The following is a 20,910-nucleotide window of genomic DNA, read 5'->3' as shown; positions in this document are numbered from 1 at the left end:
TTCCTCATCCCCTCAGAAACAATCACACCAGCCTCATACTTTGAAAATTTCTTTTTTGGGGGGGAGCAATTTTCCTGTTTTTTTTTTTAAACTTAAATAAATTGTTACAAAATAGATTTTAGAAAATAAGTTACAAATTGTAGTAAAAGGCTCCCCTTCCACAGGCAACATTCCCACCTGCGGCTCTCTCTGAATCTGCCTCTCCCTGGTGTTGGAATCTGGCTGGTGAGGGGGGCCCAGCATCATGGCCGAGCCTGCCACTGGGTTACTTGCAGAGCTGGTCACAGGGAAGAAGGTGGTGACAAAGGCTGGGGGAAAGGGGGTCCTTCAAGGACAGGACAGGAGGAAGACCTCACCCCCTCCTTGGGAAAGAAGCCAGATCTGGGTCCTCTTCGCCAGGTGAGAGGAGAAAAGAGCTGGGGATGCCCAAACTACTCCTGAGCAAAACAAGGAGATCAAGCCTTTCCCTGCAAACCTGCCCCCCACCCCACATTCTGATCTTTGGAGAACTGAAGTTCAGAGGGAGAAGCTTAGGTCTGCAGGCCACTGGGGTGAAGGGTCCAGGTGTGGGGCTGTGGGGGTGGGTGGAGGGGGCAATGACAGGTCCCCTCTGCCTGCCGCTGGTGCCTCTGGGGATCCTGGGGAGAGAGAGAGGAGGTCACTGACTGAGGGGGCAAACTCCATACAACTTGTACCCCCATCCCTAGCCCCGCAGGCCACTCCCCATCGCCCATGGCCCCTGAGGCCTGTATGAGAACTCCCAATTATCTTCCCAGACCTGGCTAACTAGCTCCTCGCTCGTTCCCTTAGGGTCACAAAAAATCTTTTATCCTGAAAGTCCTCTTGTCAGCGCTCTCAGGGGCATCTCACCACTGTCCCCTCCTTCCCTGACAGTCTCCCTTCAAGGGCCCACCATCTTAGGGACACCCACCTTTGGTGGCCACTAAATGGAAGGGGCCCTGGGAGAAGGGCTACGGGCCCCTAGAGGAGGTGGAGAGCGAGACCAGGACCTGCTGAGGGAACAGGCTGTCCCACTCCTCCACAGCCTTGTGGAGGCTGGGCCGAGGTGCCTTTCGTGGGGAGTCCCCTTGATAGAGGACAGGAGATAGGGGCTAATGACTGCTGTTACTACAGCTGAGCCTGGCTTCAAAGAAACAATTATCTGTGACTCAGTTCCAGTTAAAGGTGTGCTGATGGGGAGCAGGGTGTGCAGGTAAAAAGGGTGATTTGATTGGATCATAAAAAGGAAATATGCAGCAAAGAAAGAAGAGGAGGATTGAAAAACAGGAAGGAGAAGAGACGTGGGGCAACATAGGTGGGAAAGCGCCAAGGGTCTAGTTGCCAAGAAAAGAGGAGGTGCAGAGATAAGACGCAGGGAGAGGGACAGGGAGCTGGGTGCCAACTAGCCACCCAGTTTCCCTGACCAAGTCGGCGTGGAAGCCACAAAGCAGTCCAGTCTGGGGACTCCCATGCCCTGTTCCTCATTCCCTGCCTCCTTGCCTACTCTAGGAAGGAGCAGACCCTAGACCATCTTTTCCTCTGGAAGTTATTACTTAACTGGCTGGTTCAGGAGGGTTTCCAGATATAGCAGCTAGATGGTACCCAGCTACCTCCCCTCCCCAAACAGACCATTCCTCTTTGGCTCCAGCAAGGCAGAGGAGCCTGGGCAGCTCCTGACCACTCCCTGCCACCCCCGACTGCCCCAGCCCACCATGCTATTCGCCTGACCCAGGGCTTCAGATCTCAGCCGCTCAAAAGGTAGCATCCTCAAACTAGCTTTCTCCATATCCCAGCCCCCTGCCACTCCCTGGGACCCATGTGATCCTCTTGCTACTTGCTTCCCCCGCACCTTGGGACCAATTTTAACCCTCCACTGTGTCCCCACCTCCTCTGGGACCCTTCAATCCTATGCCCACACCCTGTCATGCCCCCGTACCAGAGCTGGCCACTGTCCGTTCCTCCTGGTGCTGCTGCTGGTGCTGCTGGAAGCTGATGCGGCGGCGGAAGTGGCGAGGACAATGGGAGCAGGTGAAGGGCCCCTCCCGGGGTGCATGGACCCGCCCATGGCCCTCCAGTCGGGCAGCTGTCCGGAAGGCCTTGCCACAGATGCTGCAGCGGTGGCGCTTGGGGTCCGTGTGGGTCCTGCCGTGGTTCTTAAGGGACAGCAGGTTGGGGAGGAGTTTGGGGCAGAGGGAACAGGGATAGAGTCCAGTCGTGTGGGCCTTCTGGTGGTTCAGCAGGCTCCCAGCATGGCGGTAGGAGCGCCCACATTGGGCACAGCGGAAGGGCCGCTCCTCATCCTCAGCCCCTGTGGACTTTATGCCTTGGCCTCCATTAGCTCTCCCGGCATTCTCTCCTGGGGCACCAGGGGGTTCTGATGGAGACTTCTGGGCTTTCCCTTGACCAGGGAAATCCACTTCATCCTCCACAGCCCCAGCTCTGGGACCTCTGGCCTCCTCTATCTGGGGTGGCATCTGACTGAGGCCCCTAGCATGAGTCTGCAGGTGACTGGCTAGTTCATGGTGGGACTGAAAGACCTTGCCACAATCAGGGCAGGCAAAGGTCTGGTCAGCTATGTGGTTGTGGCTGTGATTCTTAGTGGCCACAGGATTCAGGAACTCCTTACAGCAGAGCAGGCAATAGTGATGGTCTGTCTTGTGGGTGTTATGATTCAAGGGGCCTTCCGACTGGCAGTAGGACTTGCCACAATGGCTGCAGGAAAAGGAGTGGCTCTCTGGCTGGGGCTGAGGGCTGCTGTCTCCACTGTCCCAGCTATCCATGGGAAACAGACTAGGTCCATTGGGCTGGCTGTTGCCAAGGTGGCAAGGACTCCTGGGGACACCGTACCCTGACTTGTCTTCTGGCTTGGTCAGTACGTGACCCCCAGGAACCCAGTCTCCATCATGATTCACGGATCCCCCGTCTCCTTGCCACCCATCTGCTTTCCCTGGGCCCCAGGACATTGGATCTGTGGCTTCTGAACCTGCTGCCCTGATGGGGCTCTGAGTCTGCTCCACTGGCCTTGTGGCTACATCCTCCAACTGGGGCACCGAATCAGTACCACCCAGTCTGTCTTCTAGTCCCTGGTCACCGCCCTCTGGGCTATTTGGGCCTCCCTGACCACCTTTGGTCTCCTCCTCATGCTCTCGCAGGTGTTGCTCCAGAGATCCCCGGCCAGGGAAGCCCCGGCCGCAGAGGGCACAGCGCACAGCTGCCCGCCGGGACCGCCCAGCACGCCGCCGCCGGCTCTCCGAATGCAGCCTCTGGTGGTCCTTCAGGGCCATGCGGTTGGAGTAGGTCTTTGGGCAAGTGGGGCAGCTATACTGGCCCATCTCATGGCTCCGCCGGTGGTTCAGGAGGCTGCCGGCGTGGCGGTAGGTCCGCCCACACTGCCCACAGCGAAAGGGCCGATCTTCCCGAGTCAGCTTTCGGGTGCACCCACTCCCACCACGCTCAGCATGGACTCGCTGGTGGCTGGCCAGCTGTTTCCGCAGGCGGAAGGCCTTCCCACACTCGGTGCAGCGGAAGCGCCGGGGATCCGCGTGGATGCGCCGGTGGTTCTTGAGGGACATGAGGTTTGAGAAGCCTTTGGAGCAGGCCTGGCAGCCAAAGTGGCCGGTCTGGTGGCTCTGTCGGTGATTGATGAGGCTGCCAGCGTGCTTGTAGGACCGGCCGCACACCTCGCAGCTGAAGGGCCGTTCAGAGCTTGCCTCGGTCTGGCAGCCCTTCTCTGCGGTCTCCAACCTCGGCTCCATCTCCTCCCCCTTCACAGTGGTCTCCTCCCAGGCCTCTTCTTTCACCCTTGCCACCTCCTCCAGGGGCTCCACTTTAAGTTCTTTCTGGAACTTCTCCACTTCAACCTGCCCAAGGCCCTCCTCTGCCCTGTTCTGGGGCTCACTGCTGCCTCCTGCCTCTGGGATGGGGCCCACCTGGGGCTCAGAACCTTTGCAGCGTGGGTGGTTTCGCAGGTGATTACGGTAGGCAGCCAGGTTGGGGTAGCAGCGGGAGCAGACGGGGCAGATGAAGTCTCCGGTCTGATGGATCTTCCGGTGGTTCACCAAGCTGCCCCCATGGCGATAGGTCTTGCCGCACTGGTTGCAGCGGAAGGGGCGGGGCTGGGCCTCCAGAGAACTTTCTCCACCCTGTGCACAAAGGCTGTCTGCAAGCGCAGCACCTACCCCCTCTCCAGACTTTGTGTCTTCACCCTCCCCAGAGAGAGAGGTCACCGTGCCCTCAAAGACGCCATCTGCAACCATCCCTGTGGCATCACCTGACTCTCCCGGGTGATGAATGAAGCTGGGAACCTCATCTGTAGTATTTCCAGAACTCTGGCTTTGGTGGTGACGCTCCAGGCTCCCTAGGTCATCATATGTCTGACCACAGCAGCCACAGATGTGTCCATAACCGGCTCCATCCAGTGCCTCCACCTCCCGCTGCAGCTGATTCAGCAGCTCTGCTTCCGAGAACTGCAGTGGGGGGCTGTGGGTGGAGGCTGCCCCTGCTGCTCCTTCCTCTTCCCCCTCTTCCTCCGAGCCCTCAGTCATGCCAGAAGAGTCATGAGCCTGGCGCCGGTGAAGCCTGTAGCCATCCCGCCCAGGGAAGATCATGCCGCAGAGGCAGCAAAGGAAAGGCTGTGCTGAAGCTGCCTCCCCAGGCCCGTGTTTCTGGAAGTGGCTGCGCAGGGCAGGCAGGGAGTCAAACTCCTTTGGGCAGAGGGAGCACTGATAGATGCCCGGTGGGTGACAGGGCCTGTGGCTCAGCAGGCTGGTGGCATGGGGGAAAGAATGCCCACAGTCAGAACACGTGTGGGAGACCTCAGCCTGCCAGCCATCAGCGGCTTCGGCAGAGCAGGGAGGGGAGCTGGACTGGCCAGTGGCTGGTTTCTGATCTTCCTCTACCCCAGGGAGGCCATCACAGAAGCGAGTCTCACTGCTTTCCTCACCGCTTGGGATGTCCAAGTTGTCAAGGAAACAGGCCTCCTTCCTTTCCAGGCCTTCCTCAGTGCCTCTGCTCTCTTTATCACCCTGGAAACAGGCCTCATCCCTCTCAAGCCCACATTCGTCCCTTTCAGCTGCAACCGGCAAACAGCCCCCATCACTTTTCATGTTGCCTTCGACTCCTCTAGGACTTTCCCCCAGAGGGTCTCGGGGACAGTCCAGGCCCTCACTGTCTTCCACCAGCTCTGTTGCCCAGTTTCCACCTGACGGGAGTTTGGCTTCTCCCCCACTGCCGCTGGTGCTGCTGGCCCGCCTCCGGTGCCGCCTGCTCCGCCGTCGACTGTGGCGACGCAAGTGGTTCTTCATGGCAGCCATGGTGTGGAAGTGTTTGGCACAGGCCCCGCAACTGAAGTCTCCTGTCTGGTGGGTCTGCCGGTGGTTGATGAGGCTGCCTGAGTGGCGATAGCTTTTTCCACAGTCTCGGCAGGCAAATGTCCGAGGAGGCGACACCCTGGTCTCCGTCCTGCTGTCCTCCCCATTGCCGTGGGTCTGGCCATGACGTTCAAGGCTCTCAGGGTCTTCAAAGAGCATTCCACACACGCTACATATCTGTGGTGCAGTCCGATCTGCTGCTGGGGGAACATCAGTGGTCGTCCCTTCATGTTTGCACCCAGGCCCCTGATCTGTGTGTGGGGCTGCCTCTGCTCCCATTGGGTTGGGCGGGAGTTCCACCTTAAGGTGGCTGGGGGGACCTTCAGCCCCTGAGCCTGCGCTGCGGCGGGCAGCCTTGCAATGTACCCGCACGTGGTTGCGCAGGGCCATAAGGTTGGGGTACTTGCGGGGACAGAGCGAGCACTGGTACTCTCCTGTCCGATGGCTGTGGCGGTGGTTCACCAGGCTCCCCCGGTGGCGGTAAGCCCGACCACACTCAATGCACTTATAGGGGCGGTGGTCCACAGTGGTAGGGGGTACATCTTTCTCTTGGTGGGTGGTCTCAGCCAGGGGCAGGGGAGCTGGCAGCATCGATGGCTGCCCATCCTCTCCAGCTCCTTGCTGGGGTCTGTGATGAGCCCGCACATGGTTTTTGAGGGCAGCTGCGTTGAACAGCTGCTTAGAACAGATGGTGCAGGGATAGACACCTGTCTGGTGGCTCTTGCGATGGTTAATGAGGCTTCCAGCATGGCGGTAGGTACGGCCACAGTCCCCACAGCGGAAAGGCCGGTACTCCTCCAGGCCGCTGTCCTCCAGCTCCCTGGAGCCATTCAGCATCCGTGTACCAGGGAGTTGGTCCTGGCTGCTCTCGTCTGTGTGTCCATTGGTGGTGGGCATCCCTTTCTCCTCCCACAGCCGCTCTTGACTTTCACCCTCATGTGACTGCTGGTGTTCCAGCAGCTCTCGGGGGAGCCGGAAGGCGCGGGGGCAGTGGGGACACTGGTAAGGCCGATACTGGGCATGGAGTCGGGAGTGGTTCTTCAGAGCCATGAGGTTAGAGAACTCCTTGAAGCAGATGGCACAAGGGTAAACACCCAGGGTGTGGCTCTGGCGGTGGTTGGTGAGGCTCCCGGCATGTTTGTAGGTCTTGCCACATTGACTGCACTTGTACCGCCGCTCCTCCTCAGCAGGAGGGGACTGGGTGGGCTCCTGGACCCCAGTGAAATTCACTACTGATTCAGCCAAATACTGTTCCAAATTGCTAAGGAGACTGCTAGCTGGGGTGGGGAGTGGTGGGTCTCTGGCAGAGTTGGTGGTGGGCCCCCAGCCCTCTGCGCCTTCCTCAGGATCTGGCTGGCTTTCCCAGCCTTCTCCTAGTCTGGAAGGTGGATCCTCCCAAGTGCCCAGAGCTGCCCTAGGGTCAGGCCCAGACTCAGAGCCAAGTGTCTCTTCAGTGTGTTTTTTCTGGTTTTCCCAGCCTTCCCTAGGGCCAAGCCTCTGGCCCCAGGAGTCAGTGGACATTGTCTCCCCCTGGAGGTGTGGAGTGGCTTCCTTGGGGCGGGGGGGCCTGCGCCGGCGGCGGCCTTCAGGAGCATGAGTCCTCATGTGGCTTTTGAGGGCCATGGGATTGGTGAAGTCCTTGCCACAGGTGGTACAGGGGAAAAGACCAGTCTCGTGGGTTCGGCGGTGGTTGACCAGGCTCCCTGGGTGACGGTAGCCCCGCCCACACTGCTGACAGCGGTAGGGCCGAGGGATGCTGTCGACCTCCTCACTGTCTTGATTAGAAGACGGATGGAGCAGTTCGCGGTGCCGTGACAGTTCCGGGAGGCTAGGAAAGTGGCGCTGACAGTCTGAGCAACTAAGTGAGGTGGGCGTGTCCTCCATGGGGCAGTGTGGCAGAAACCTGGAGGTTCAGGAAGAGCAGGCAGGTGGCAGCAGCATCTTCCTCTGGTGGATGGTCCAAGGCCTAGGAAGAGGAGGTAGTGGTCAGAAAGAAGGCTTGAGTTAACTTTGCCTCTTGGTTCTATGAGCAACAAGTTCACCAGAGGTCACAGAGAGGTCCCCTATGCAGCAATGCCCAGAGACTGGCTTCCTACTAGATCTGTTCTGGAAGCACCACCATTTAAAGCTTCCCTGCACACAAGCTCCCCAAATATGGAAGCTCCCCTAGACCTAACTCACCCCTAGAGAGAGGTATAGATGAGGAAACTAACATCTAGAGGAATGAAATCTATCTCTGATCACAGACCTATTCTGAAAAATGTCTTACTGTCCCTAACTCTCTGCTCTCTGTAGTCCTGAAACAAACAACCTATCTTCTGTGACGTCTTAAAAGGAAACCTGAGCCTTTTCTAGGATTTTCAATAAGTCCAAGCCTCCCTTCTTCATTCCCCAAATAAACAGAGTAGCCTAGAGGCACTGAAAAAGCAGCTTCTTTCTGCAGTTGACAGCTGAAGGAACTGAGCGGTGAGGTTAGGAGGCCACCTTCAGAGGAAGGGCTGGCTTGTTTCCCAACCTCCCCTACTCCTTTCAAGGCCACAAAGTCTCCTTTCTGAAAGATTCTCTTGGGTTCCCTGGATCCCAAACTATTTTCCATCTTGGAAATTCCATCCATTTCTGGTTCTTCACCTCCTTTCTTTCTCTTTCTCATGCTTTACCCCCACCATCCCTTCTCATTTTTCCTTCTACCTCCTCTCATAATACTGATGACAACAGCAGCCTGTGCTACCTAAGCATTACCAAGTGCCAGGCACTATGCTAAGTAAAGAATATTCGTTGTGTCAATCCTCACAACACACAGCAATTGTCTCTGTTATCTCAGTTTACATATGAGCAAACTCACTGACTCAATCTTTCCAAAGCCCTTGCTCTTTCCATAACAGGCCCCCATGACTCCTACATCACCTTGGCCTTCTCTGACTCTGACTCTTCATATCCATGGGTCCCTAATACAACTCCTATCTCCGACTCTAAACCCCTTACTGAACCTGCTCCCATAATTCTCACCTCACAAAGGTCCTTCGTTCAAGAGTCCCCTCTCCTAATCAACCACCAAAGAGGTCCATTTGCCTCACTTATCTCCTTGGCCAATTTTCTTTTAGGACCCCTACCTCGCACCAGTGGCCCCTTCTCGTTCCCGCCGCGGGTGCGTCCGTTGGGGACCGCGAACGGGAGTGCGCCTGCGCACTGGGACCCTCACCCTAACTGCAGCCGCGCGCCCCAGGGGTGGCTGTGGGGGTCTCTCGCGCTCCCACACACGCACTCTCCGCCAGGGCTCCTGGGAGGTGGGAGGAGAGGTAAAGAGGGATAAAAGAGGGGGAGAAAGAAGGAGGTAGAGGAAAGAGGACGCAGCTGGCACGAGCCAGAAGTCTACCCCCAGCTCCGCGGACACTTCCTATTGTTACTAGGAAACAGGAAGTGTCCTGGCCTCAAAAGCTTCCCCGCGAAACTTCCGCCTTGAGAATACTTCTGTCCCGCCTCCAAGCAGCGGTTCCACACAAACACACTTCCGGCGCTGGGTAAAAAGCCGCTGACGCGCGACTCTGACCCCGCCCACGTAGGTCAGAATGCTGCGTTGTTTCTGCACTAACCTTAGCCACACTTCCGGGAAGAGCCGCTAAAATCGTTCCGGTGCATGCTGGCTGAGCGCAGAAGAGGGGAAAAAAAGGGTTCTGCAGACCTGGTCTCAGTAATTTAGAGACACTGCACGAAAGTGGGGGGCTGCCTGAAAAACTTCCCAAGACAGACGTAGGAAGCTTCAGTCACTCCTTGTTCTTAAGGGAAATGTTGTGGAATATAAGCTGATTTCGGTACTACAAATCTTGAGCATGGCTTTTCTGTCCTCCCACCTTCTAGTTCATGGAGATCTAGCCCCAGGCTAGCAATAGCTGCTGCATCCCGTAAGCCTGTCTGGTGTACCTTGTCATTAGCACCCACAGAGACCCCCTTGCAAGCTGTTTTTCCGCCACCTTCAACTGGGAGTGCTTCGGAAACTTTGCTTTCCTCCCTAGCCGGGAAAGCTCCCTTCCACTTCCGCTCGCCGGCCCCGCCTCCTCTCCCTCACCCTCCACCCCGCCCGCTGGGTCCTAGCGCCTGCCCCTCCCTGGTTGTGTCCCGGGATCCGTCGATGAGAGGAGCTGCCGCTGACGCCACGAAGCCAGCCCAAGTCCGTTCAGGTAGGAAACGCTGGCGGGAAGCCGCAGGGACCCCCGGGCAGCCCCAATGCGGACGCAACCCGAGCGGGCCTCAGTTTCCCTGTGGGTGCAGAGGGCGGATGGGGTTGTCCTGGCGCGAGCGGCGCGGGCGGGGCGGGAGGAGTGCGGCCCCGGGAGGGCGCGGGCGGGCTCTGGGCCCAGCGGGTCCTAGAACCCGCCGGCTGTCCCGGCGGACCGGCTGCAGCGGACGCCTGGCCTCCGCCGGCACGGCTGCCCGCCTTGCGCGTTGCGGGCCCGGGGGTCCTAGAGCACGCCATGTTGCGGGCTTTTGTCCCAGGCGCGCGGCCCGCCTAGCACGGTCCTCGGCGCCTGCAGCCCCCCTCCCCGGCCGAGGTCCTGGCCGCCCCTCCCGCGGTCCTAGAGAACGCCATCTTGCAGGCCTTTGTCCACAGTCGGCCTTTGGTCCATTCATTTGTTCATTCTGTCATTCTTCGTTCACTCCTTCTTGCCACAGTCTCCGATGAAGGGCCTTCTTCGAGAAGAGTCAGCCAGGGCCCTGCCCTGCGGGGCTGTCTGTCTGGCGGGGGCGCCGACAGGGAACGAGAAGGGCAGGGTTTCCGCAGCTCTCGACCCTAACGCCCTTCAAACTCCTGCATCCCTCAGAGACCCCAATTTACTGATAAGGAAACAGGCTCAGAGCGCCGTGGCGCCCTTATCTCTACTGCCTATTAAGTATTCCTGAGGGCACTGGGGAAGCAGGTATTTGAAGGATGCAAATGAGTTTTCCCACGGGAGAAGGCAATGAGAACTACCTGTGGAGATGCATTTAGGTGGGGAAGTTTGAAAATTGTGCCTGGAGCTAAGGTCGCTGTCAGGAGCGGCACCCTGCCGCTGGAGGTGAGGCTGGAAAAGTAGACTGGGATTAGGTTGTGGACTAACCAGATTGGATGCCTAGGAGATGATTAGCTGTCATCTCTGCATAGTTCACAGTTCCCTTCTGCCATCTCACCAGATCTCTCATGGCCTGTGAGACCTATTGGTGACTACTTGTTTAGACATGGGGAGACCGAGGAACAGAGAGGATAAAAAGTGGCTCTTCACCTCATCCCTGCCACAGGGTTCTAGGCTAAACTCTCTGGGAAGTAAATCTCTGCATCCCTGGCATTTAGAGCCTATTCAGACAGCAGGACGTCGTTCCCCTCATAAGAGCCCAATAGTAAACCAAAGACAAGTCTCCCTCACTAAAGCAATGAATCCATTGTGGGATACAGGGGGGATTTTTGGACTTTGTGAACTGGGAGAGGCAGAGAAATTCAGTTAATAAATAATTGTTGACCGACATTCTCACAAACTCCTACTATGGGGGAGGCAGAGGCTATAGACTTGGGTTCAAATACCGTCTCAGTTTGTTTTGGGGCACCAAGCATGGTTCTGTGTGTAAAGGGTACAGAATAATAAAGGTTCTTGGCTCTTTGCCAGCCTAGACTCTTGGGCTGGAGACAGAAAATTAACAACTGAACCACAAAATGTCTAAGTACTAGCAAAGTGATAATCAGAGGACAGAGAGCAGATGTTTGGGAGGCAGACCACCTGGCTTTGAATACTGGCTGTGACCATGATTAGTTACTTCACTGCTGTGTGCCTCAGTATCCTTATCAGTAAAATGGGGGGGGGACCTCTTTAACTTAGTCTGGGCTACCACAAAAACAACAACAACTCCCCACCAAAAAAACCATAACAGACTGGGAGACACAGCAGACATTTATTTCTTATAGTTCTGGAGGCTAGGAAGTCCAAGATCAAGGTGCTGGCTAATTCAATTCCTGGTGAGGGCTCTTTTCCTGAATGGCCACCTTGTCTCTAAGTTCTCACATGGCTTTCCTTCCATGCATGCGTGTATTCAGTCCATAACAGACTTCCAGACGGTTGTGAGGCTTAGCTTGAGTAGTACACATAAAATGCTTAGAATGATACCTGGGCCAAGGTAAATTTGCAAGGACTGTTATCCAGTTGAACAACATAAAGGAAATTAAAGAGGAGGCGGATACAGAGTGATCAGCAGGAGTGCAGATAGCATTAAGAAAGGTGGTCAGCAAAGCCTTCTTTAAGGAGGTGGCAGGGAGCTGAGACCCAAATGAAATCAGAGAGATAGCGACATAAAGATAACTGGGGAATCGTTTTTCTAGCAGAGGAAACTCCTAGTGCAGAGTGCCTGAGATGGGAAGGAATTTAGGTCTTTGACGGAAAAAAAGGGAACCTGTGTGAGTGGAACGTAGTGAGCCAGGCGGAGAGGAGTGGGAGGTGAGTTGTAGTTCAGAGCCTTGCTGGCCACGGAAAAAAGATACTGGTCTTTGTCCCCAGGAACAGTGGAAAGGCTCATGATTTGGCTGATAAACCTTAAATAAATGAAGGCTAGTAAAGAAAGAGCCCATCCCAGGGACCTGAAGACTTGAGTTTGAGTCTGGGCTCCTTGACTAGTTATGTATCCTTAATGCAAGTTTTTTCCCCCTTATGGGGGCCTTAATCTCCACATCTGAAAAAGAGACTTAGTAAAAATGCCTCTCTCCTAGAAGCTTGTGAAGACCTAAGGATGTAACTTTGGTTCTTAAGTGTTGAGTGTTGGTTGGAATGACCCAGAGAGTAGATTTCTGAGTCCTACCCCACACTCCCTGGATGATTATTGTCACGCAGGGAGTTCACAGAATCACTCTAGGGAGTGGTGGGTGGGTGGAAGATTCCTTCATGAACAGTGAAGTGAGGAGTTGATGGTGGGGTTTTGGACAGGGCCCTAACCAACCTGGCCCTCTACTTCATGGAGCTGGGGCCTGCTGGGACCAACCTGGGACTCCCCTACCATTTCCCCTAGGAAGTGCCTTCAGAGGAGGGATTTACCCCTTCAGCTATCTGGTTTCTGGCTCACAGGTAAGAAAACAGTGGCCCAGAGCTCAGAACCCATGGGTCCAGCCCTCTGAGAGGAAAACAGAAACATAAAGATGATGGCTCTGGTTTCCATGCAGTTCTATGGGATGAGAGAAGGCAAAAGTGTAACCTGAAGGTGTATTTGAAGGATGCAAAAGAGTTTTCCCATGGGAGAAGGCAGCGGGGAAACCCTGAAGGCTCAGGGTTCTAGTCACTGTGGGACTAGCCCAGGCAGCAGACAAGTCTGGGAGGGCCCAATAACGCCAGGCAAATTAAACACCTGGATTCAAGTCCCAGCCGCATGACGTACTAGCTGTGTGATCATGGGTTAATCACTGACCCCCTTGGAACCTCAGTTTATTTGTAAAATGAGGACAGTAATCCCTATCTCAGGAAGCTATGAGAGAATAAGGTAGCACACTTAGCAGAGTGTCTGGCTCTGAGAAGATTCAGTAATTGAGAGCAGTAATTATTCTTATCTCACTCAGCCCTCACCCAACCCTGTGAAGTAAGTACTATTATTACCTCCATTTTTCAGATGAGAAAACTGAGCTCCTACGGCGTGAAGGAAATTACACAAGGTCACAGCTTTTCTGTGAGGGAGGTGAGATTGGAAGCCAGGCAGTTTAGCTTCAGAGACTGCACTTAACTACAATGCTGTATTGTTTCTCTGGGCCTCAGTTCCCTCATCAATGAAAGTGAGTGATAATAGAACTTTTCTCATGGTGCTGACATGAAGATCAAGTGGGTTAATACATGTAAAGACTCAGGATATAGCCTGTTATTTAACAGGTAGGTGCTCAGTAAATGTGAGCTACCATTTTTATTGAGGAAAAACTTTATCTGTCAGATTGTCCAGAGATAGCCTGGAAGGGAGGTAGTGAGGGCCTCATCCAGAGATAGGGAACGGTCCCCTAGAAACTGTAGGGGGAATTCAAGCCATGGGGAAGGTTGGGCCTCAAGCCCTTCAACTTATCTTCCAGCCTCAGGATTTAGTAGGAAAAGTGAAAAAAACAAGCTGAGGGTAGAAAAGAATTGTGTGGGAAGGGGACCACAAAACCAAAGGAGAAAGAAGAGCTTCTTTTGGGAAGTGAGGCTCAAAGGAAGTATTTGTAACAGCCAGGAAGGGCCTGGAATCTTGCGTGATAAGATGGTGCCATGGAAAGTTCTTGAGCGGAGGACAGAGCATCATCACATGGTACTTCAGGAAGAAGACTCTGGCTGCCTATGCACAGTAGATTGTGTGTGTAGGGGTGGGGGACTGAGGCAGGGCCACCAGGCAGAAGGATTTTGATTCTAATGATACAGCCTTTGCCACTCACCCCAAGGGCTCCTGTGTCCTTCCTGGGTCATAACTTAGAAGCCACCAACCCCTGATATGTACAGATGAAGAAACAGGCCTGAAAAGGAGCACGAGAATCCAGGCCTCATGCCTCCCAGCTCAGCTTCTGGGCACACCTGGCTCCCCTCCCCTCTCTATAACACTGACCTTCCCCCCCACCCTTCTGCCCCCAGCAGCTGCTGCAAGCACTCCTTAAGTGGATCTGCCATAATCCTCTTCCCTTCATCCCCTAGGGAGGATGAGCTGGTGTTAAGACTAATGCAGCCGTTAATCCTATTTCCTCCCAGCCATGATCCCCAGGAGCAGCTGGGTGGAGGGTGTCTGGGCTCTGAACCGAGAAAGAAGAGGCCTTAGCTAGGGCCAGTGTCCCAGGAGGCCAGGCTAGAGCAGATGCATTGAGTATGAGTCAGAGGCTTCTAACTTCTGCTAGCAATGGCTCAAGCTGCCTTGAGAGTAACTGAGCTCCCCATTACCAGAGCTATGGGAGCAAGAACCATACAGCCATTCCACAGCAGAGGGTGGACCAGGATTCCTATCTGGGGTGGAGTACCTTACATCTGTGCAAGGCCAGAATTCTGTGTGAACAGTTGCTGCCTGTGAAAGCTAACCAACCAGAAGGAAAAGACAAAATATACACACTAGGGACCTACCCCTTCCAGACAGATGGTGCTAATCACTACATTTAGCCCACTGGCTCTGCCCTTTTCGGGACCTACCTCTGTCTTCCCTGGGCACTTGGAGACCTTCAGCCCAGATCCACATCTGGGTAGCCTCCGTGTCTGCATCCTTGCATAGGTCTTGGCCTCTGAACTGAAGAAGGAAGATGGTGAGATGAATGGAGCCTGGGCCTTCTGGGAATGCTACAGGGTTTGGAAAAGCCTAGAGGCGGGGGAGGGAAGTTCAGGTGAACCTTCTGAAGACACCAGCCCCCTCTCTTAGCTTCTCTGAGGTCACCTGGTGGAGCTTCTTTCATCAATGAACAGACTGGAGAGGAAACTTGAGCTCAGAGAGGCAGGAATGTTTGTAAGGAAGGATGTGCATCCTGTGTGGGGAATGCAGATAAGACAGAGTTCTCTCTGAGGCCTCAGAGGGCTTTGGTAAGGAGATCGGCCTTGGCGAATGGGAAAGGGGTGTGGCTTCTGCCTAACATTGCCTCTCTCACAGAAGCCCCGCCCACCAAGGCCATGGAGGTAGAGTCTGTGGAGGACCGGTCCCCAGCCCCTGGCTATAAACGCGCTGGCCGCCGCTATAAGTGCCTGTCCTGTACCAAGACGTTTCCGAATGCACCCCGAGCAGCACGCCACGCTGCCACACATGGGCCTGCAGACTGCGCAGAGGAGGTGGCCGAGGTGAAGCTGAAGCCAGAGACAGACCCCAAAGTGGAGGATGCCAGTGGGGACAAGGTGTCAGGTGCAGCGGCTAAGCCTCGGCCCTATGCGTGTCCGCTGTGCCCCAAGGCCTACAAAACGGCACCTGAGTTGCGCAGTCATGGTCGCAGCCACACAGGTGAGAAGCCCTTCCCTTGCCCTGAGTGCGGCCGGCGCTTCATGCAGCCTGTGTGCCTGCGGGTGCACCTGGCCTCCCACGCCGGTGAGCTGCCCTTCCGCTGTGCGCACTGCCCCAAGGCCTATGGCGCGCTCTCCAAGCTCAAGATCCACCAGCGAGGTCACACGGGTGAGCGGCCCTACGCCTGTGCCGACTGTGGCAAGAGCTTCGCCGACCCCTCGGTGTTCCGCAAGCACCGGCGGACACATGCCGGCCTGCGGCCGTACAGCTGCGAGCGCTGTGGCAAAGCCTACGCTGAGCTCAAGGACCTTCGCAACCACGAGCGGTGAGGGCGTGGGGCTGGGTGGTGGGCGGCTGAAGGGGTTGGGCTGCGTGTACCAATAGGGTGGAGGCATTGAGTTCCACAGAGCAGAATGAGCCAATAGGAAGATGAGTGGGGCGGGACTATAGGGGAGGGTGGAACTAGGGTCTGATTGGCCTGGGTTCCTGGACCACAGGGGGCGGGGCTTGAAGTTGGGCGGCTCAGAGGGTCTCTAATGGAGTCCAGGAGGAGCGAGTGGGGCCTGATGTGTTGTGTGTACAGATGGGTCTGGAACCTAGACGCCCGGCCTGAAGGTATCTTACTCTGGGGCACAGCCCTGTGGCCCTTAGGGGATTAGGCCAAAGCCCCAGCGATGTTAAGGGGCCCTAACTTACCGTGCAGACAGGTAGCGGGGTCAGGTGATGGGCCGCCACCCTCATGCTGGGCCTCCGCCCTTCCACAGGTCCCACACGGGTGAGCGCCCCTTCCTCTGCTCAGAGTGCGGGAAGAGCTTCTCCCGCTCATCCTCGCTTACGTGCCACCAGCGCATCCATGCGGCGCAGAAGCCCTACCGATGCCCGGCCTGTGGCAAGGGCTTCACTCAGCTTAGCTCCTACCAGAGCCACGAGCGCACTCACTCGGGCGAGAAGCCCTTCCTGTGCCCGCGCTGCGGCCGCATGTTCTCCGACCCCTCGAGCTTCCGGCGCCACCAGCGGGCGCATGAGGGCGTGAAGCCCTACCGCTGCGAGAAGTGCGGCAAGGACTTCCGGCAGCCGGCCGACCTGGCAATGCACCGACGGGTACACACTGGCGACCGGCCGTTCAAGTGCCTGCAGTGTGACAAGACGTTTGTGGCGTCCTGGGACCTCAAGAGGCACGCGTTGGTGCATTCGGGCCAACGGCCCTTCCGCTGCGAAGAGTGCGGGCGGGCCTTCGCGGAGCGGGCCAGTCTCACGAAGCACAGCCGGGTGCACTCAGGTGAGCGCCCTTTCCACTGCAACGCCTGCGGAAAGTCCTTCGTGGTCTCGTCAAGCCTAAGGAAGCATGAGCGGACCCATCGAAGTAGCGAGGCCGCAGGGGCGCCCCCACAACAGGAGCTGGTAGTGGGGCTGGCGCTGCCCGTCAGCGTGGCAGGGGAGGGCTCCACGGCCCCGGCAGCAGGGACGGGGCTAGGAGACCCTCCAGCTGGGCTGCTGGGGCTGCCCTCAGAATCCGGTGGTGTGGTGGCCACCCAGTGGCAAGTTGTGGGCATGACAGTGGAGCACGTGGAGTGCCAAGATGCTGGGGTTGGGGAGGCTCCTGGTCCCTTGGGGGCGGCAGGCGAGGTCGGGGGTGAGGAGGTGGACGAGAAACCACCACAGTTTGTGTGCCGGGAGTGCAAGGAGATGTTCTCCACGCTGACGTTGCTGCGACGGCACGAGCGTTCACACCCAGAGCTCCGGCCCTTTCCCTGCACACAGTGCGGCAAGAGCTTCTCAGATCGGGCTGGGCTGCGCAAGCACAGCCGCACCCACAGCTCTGTGCGCCCCTACACCTGCCCTCACTGCCCCAAGGCTTTCTTGAGTGCCAGTGACCTGCGCAAGCACGAACGCACCCACCCTGTGCCCATCGGGACCCCCACACCCCTCGAGCCTCTTGTGGCTTTGCTAGGAATGCCTGAAGAGGGGCCAGCCTGAGGCCCATGCCCCCTCCGCCACACTCCTGGGAGCTGAGCCCCTACAGGGTGCCTCCCGAACATCCCTTTGTCCCAGCTCGCTCTTTAGACTCCAGATCCATCTCTGCACCCCAGGCAGCTAGCTCACCCTCCTGACAAATAGCTGGGGACAGTGGAGGCTGGCAGCAGCTAGTAAGAGACATGGCTCTCTGAGCAGCATTCATTAAAGTATTCACTTTGACATTGGGTTGTCTTCTGTGTTCTGGTTGGGGCTAAGTGAGTGGGAGTTTGGGCATTAGATAAGGTTCAGTGGAGATCCCTGGACTGACAAATTAGAAACTAGAAGGGTCTTTGGGGTGCATCATTTTCTCCAAATATGTTTCAGAATGTCTTGTGACAAGGGTTTCATGGTTAAGTAAGTACAGGAAATTCCTGTACCCTTCTTGGGGATTCTTGGTAATCAAAGTAATTAAAGTCACTGATAAGTCCTGTAATGAACAAATCTATCTAACTTTGTTGAGTCCATACTTGACCTTTTACTAAGTACTTCTACTTTTGTCCTTTTACAAATAATAAACGGAGGCCCAAAGTTAGTATATTTCCTATAAATTGCAATAACAAATTAGGAAATATACTTGCGGTCCCATTCACAATAACAACAAAACCCATAAACTACAAAAGACTAAACCTCACCAGAAAACATGCAAAATCTATATGAAGAAAATGCTATCTCTGTCCTGAAGGATACAAGACCTAACTAAATGAAGATATATCGTATACCTGAATGGAAAGATTATTAAAAGATGTTGCTTCTCCCCAGTTTAATCCTTAAATTCATTGCCATTCAAAAGGACTTTTTAACAGAACATAAAAATTCTAAATTCCTGTACAATATGTTTTTAAAAAAAACAACAGTAGTGATGATGTATTTGACACACTATATAATCAAACACCAAAGCACTGGAATAAAAGGAAAATAATGACAGAAGAGTAAGTTAATCAGCCAAGTGAGGGAGAGGCTTCAAAAACAGCCCTATTCCTGGGAATGTATTTTATGATAAATATGATTATTCAAATCAGTGGGAAAAGGATAGGCTGTTAAATAACTTTACAGTTATATCCATACTCTGGATGGCTACATACCTTGCAAAGTAATTTTTCAAAAAACAAAAATGAGGCCCCACATTTAGTATAAATTGGTATGGCTTCTTGGGAAGATGATTTGATGTTTATCAAAAGTTAAATGCTTCATGATGTATGTAAGTTAAATCATTATGCTGTACACCTTAAACATACAGTGCTGTGTCACATCCCAATAAAACTGGAAGAGGGAAAAAAAAGTAATCAAACACACATTTTAAAAAATAGTTAAATGCATAAACTCTTTGACTCAGCAAGTACACCTCAAAGAATTTACACCACAGATTTCTTTTCCCACTTCTGTGACAAAACTGAAGATAAAAGATTGTTCGGTGCAGCAAAATTTGTGATAACTGTGAACACCCCATATGCCCACTAGCAAAGGACTAACTTAATGAAGCCACTATAAAATACATTACTTAACTGTTTTTAAAAAATGAGGCTTATCAATCTGTCTTGTTGAACAATATCCAAAAAATATGTCAAGTAAAAAACTGAAGTGCAAAGTACTGTAGAGTATGCTCCTATTTGGGTTGAATTACTCATAAGTACTCAAATTCCTATAGGATATTTCTGGAAGGATACCCAAGAACTGATTCTGGACTATAAATTCCAGCCACTAGGGCCAAAACAGAGCCAAAAATCAGAGTGAACCATATTCTCCTTCCCATCCTATTATCTGTGGACTTGGAGGCCACTAAGTTGGCAGCCTTAGGAAGTGTCCATGTGCAGCCCATCTCCAGATGCACATGCCAGTCATGGGGGACTCTGAAGTACCTGGCCATAGCCCAGGACTGGTACACCAGGTAGCACCTGGAGCAGAAGTTGGAGGTATCCCCTTGGTGTCAGGGGCCTCACACAGTGTTGTCATGTCCAGGCCCTCATGCTGGTTCTCCAAAGCAGAACAAGGTGAGAAGTGTGCACATGGCAACAGCAGGGACGAGGGTGTCATGGCTGCAGGAAGAGGGCACCAGTTTGACCAGGGACACTCACTGCTCATACCCATTCCCATAGCAGGACAAGCACAGACCCCAGGCCTCCTTCCTGTCCAGGTTGGGACCAAAGTCTAAAAGTAAGGGCTCCAGGAGAGAAACAGACACCAGACTGGGGGAGTGGTGGTTGGAAGCAGAACTTTTGTTTACTACTGACTTGATTTTTGATTTTGGTCCCCCTTCTCTGACACCATCAGCATCCCATACCCTAGTTCCTGCTCCCTGAGAACTCAGTCTGACTTTTTAAAAAATTAACAGCATTATTAAAATATAATTCACATACCATACAATTAACCTGTCTGAAGTGTACAGTTCAGTGGTTTTTAGTATACTCACAATCTAATTTTAGAATATTTTCATTTCCACAAAAGAAACTCCATACCTATTAGCTGTCACTCCCTATTGATTCCAGTTCCTCCCCAAACTCCTCTCTCAGCCTTAGTCAATGGCTAATCTACTTTCAGTCTCTGTAGGTTTGCCAATTCTGGACATTTCGTGTAAATGGAGGCATACAATATGTAGTCTTTTGTGACTGATTGTTTTACTTAGCGTAATGTTCTCAAGGCTCATCCATATTGTAGCCTGATCAGTTCTTCATTCTTTTTTTATTGTCAAACAACATTCCATTTTATGGATATACCACCTTCGTTTATCCATTCATCAGCTGATGGACATTCGGGTTTCCATTTTTTGTCTATTGTGAGTAATGCTGCTATGAACGTTCATGTGCATTTTTGTGTGGACATATTTTCAATTCTCTGTGTATATATCTAGGAATGGAATTGCTGAAGCATATGGTAGCTCTATGTTTAACCATTTAAGGAACTGTCAGCCTGCTTTCCAAAGTGGCTGCATGATTTTACCTTCCCACCAACAGGGTATGAATGTTCCAATGTCTCCACATCTTCACCAACAGTTGTTATTATCTGTCTTTTTTCTTATTATAGCCATTCTAGTAGGTGTTAATTTGTGGTTTTTGATTTGCATTTCCCTGATGGCAAATAATGTTGAGCATCTTTTCATGTGCTTATTAGCCATTTAGACACCATCTTTGGATAAATGTCTATTCAAATCCTTTGCCCACTTTTTAATTGGGTTAAGTTTTTGCTGTTGAGTGGTAAGAGTTATGTATTCTAGATGCAAGTTCCTTATGATTTGCAAAAATTCTCTCCCATTGTGTGGGTTGTCTTTTTACTTTCTTGATGGTGCCCTTTGAAGTACAAACATTTTTAATTTTGATGATGTCTAATTTGTCTATTTTTGTTGTTATTGCTTGTGCTGTAAGAGCCATATCTAAGAATCTATTTCCTAATCCAAGGTCATGAAGATTTATGCCTGTATTTTCATCCAAGAGTTTTACAAACACTTAGAAAGTTTATAACTTAGTTATTAATGTATAAGTGTAAAATGGATAAAAGTTTTTTTATAAACTATGAACGTTTTTAATAGCTAAAAGCTCTTACATTTAGATTCTTGATCCATTTCAAGTTAATTTTTGTGTATGGTTTGAGGTAGAGGTCCAGCCTTATTCTT

The 20,910-nt window shown here is 53.4% G+C and overlaps 2 protein-coding genes across 7 annotated transcripts; one reads left to right on the top strand and one right to left on the bottom strand.

Moving 5' to 3' along the window:
* Positions 1–36: 36 nt before the first annotated feature.
* On the bottom strand, positions 37–16,110 carry ZNF646 (zinc finger protein 646). 6 transcript variants are annotated; one of them, XM_064478572.1, is made up of 3 exons: positions 15,987–16,110; positions 1,937–7,335; positions 37–638 (listed from the first exon to the last, which is right to left on the bottom strand). In XM_064478572.1, exons 2-3 carry the CDS (start codon positions 7,251–7,253, stop codon positions 517–519), a joined length of 5,439 nt encoding a protein of 1,812 aa, XP_064334642.1. In that variant the 5' UTR covers positions 7,254–7,335; positions 15,987–16,110; the 3' UTR covers positions 37–516. The 6 variants fall into 6 exon arrangements, with proteins under 6 accessions (XP_064334642.1, XP_031288713.1, XP_031288711.1 ...); XM_031432853.2 differs by lacking the exon at positions 15,987–16,110 and adding an exon at positions 9,288–9,398; XM_031432851.2 differs by lacking the exon at positions 15,987–16,110 and adding an exon at positions 8,960–9,098.
* ZNF668 (zinc finger protein 668) lies at positions 9,386–17,486 on the top strand. The gene is made up of 3 exons (XM_031432854.2): positions 9,386–9,544; positions 14,949–15,615; positions 16,055–17,486. The coding sequence occupies exons 1-3, from the start codon at positions 9,496–9,498 to the stop codon at positions 17,265–17,267; spliced, it is 1,929 nt and encodes a 642-aa protein (XP_031288714.1). The 5' UTR covers positions 9,386–9,495; the 3' UTR covers positions 17,268–17,486.
* Positions 17,487–20,910: the final 3,424 nt, after the last annotated feature.

The sequence above is a fragment of the Camelus dromedarius genome, chromosome 24 (assembly GCF_036321535.1).
Source record: "Camelus dromedarius isolate mCamDro1 chromosome 24, mCamDro1.pat, whole genome shotgun sequence".
Lineage (NCBI taxonomy): Eukaryota > Metazoa > Chordata > Mammalia > Artiodactyla > Camelidae > Camelus > Camelus dromedarius.
The sequence above is the reverse complement of the archived record's forward strand: the minus strand, read 5'-3'. Positions and strand labels throughout refer to the sequence as shown.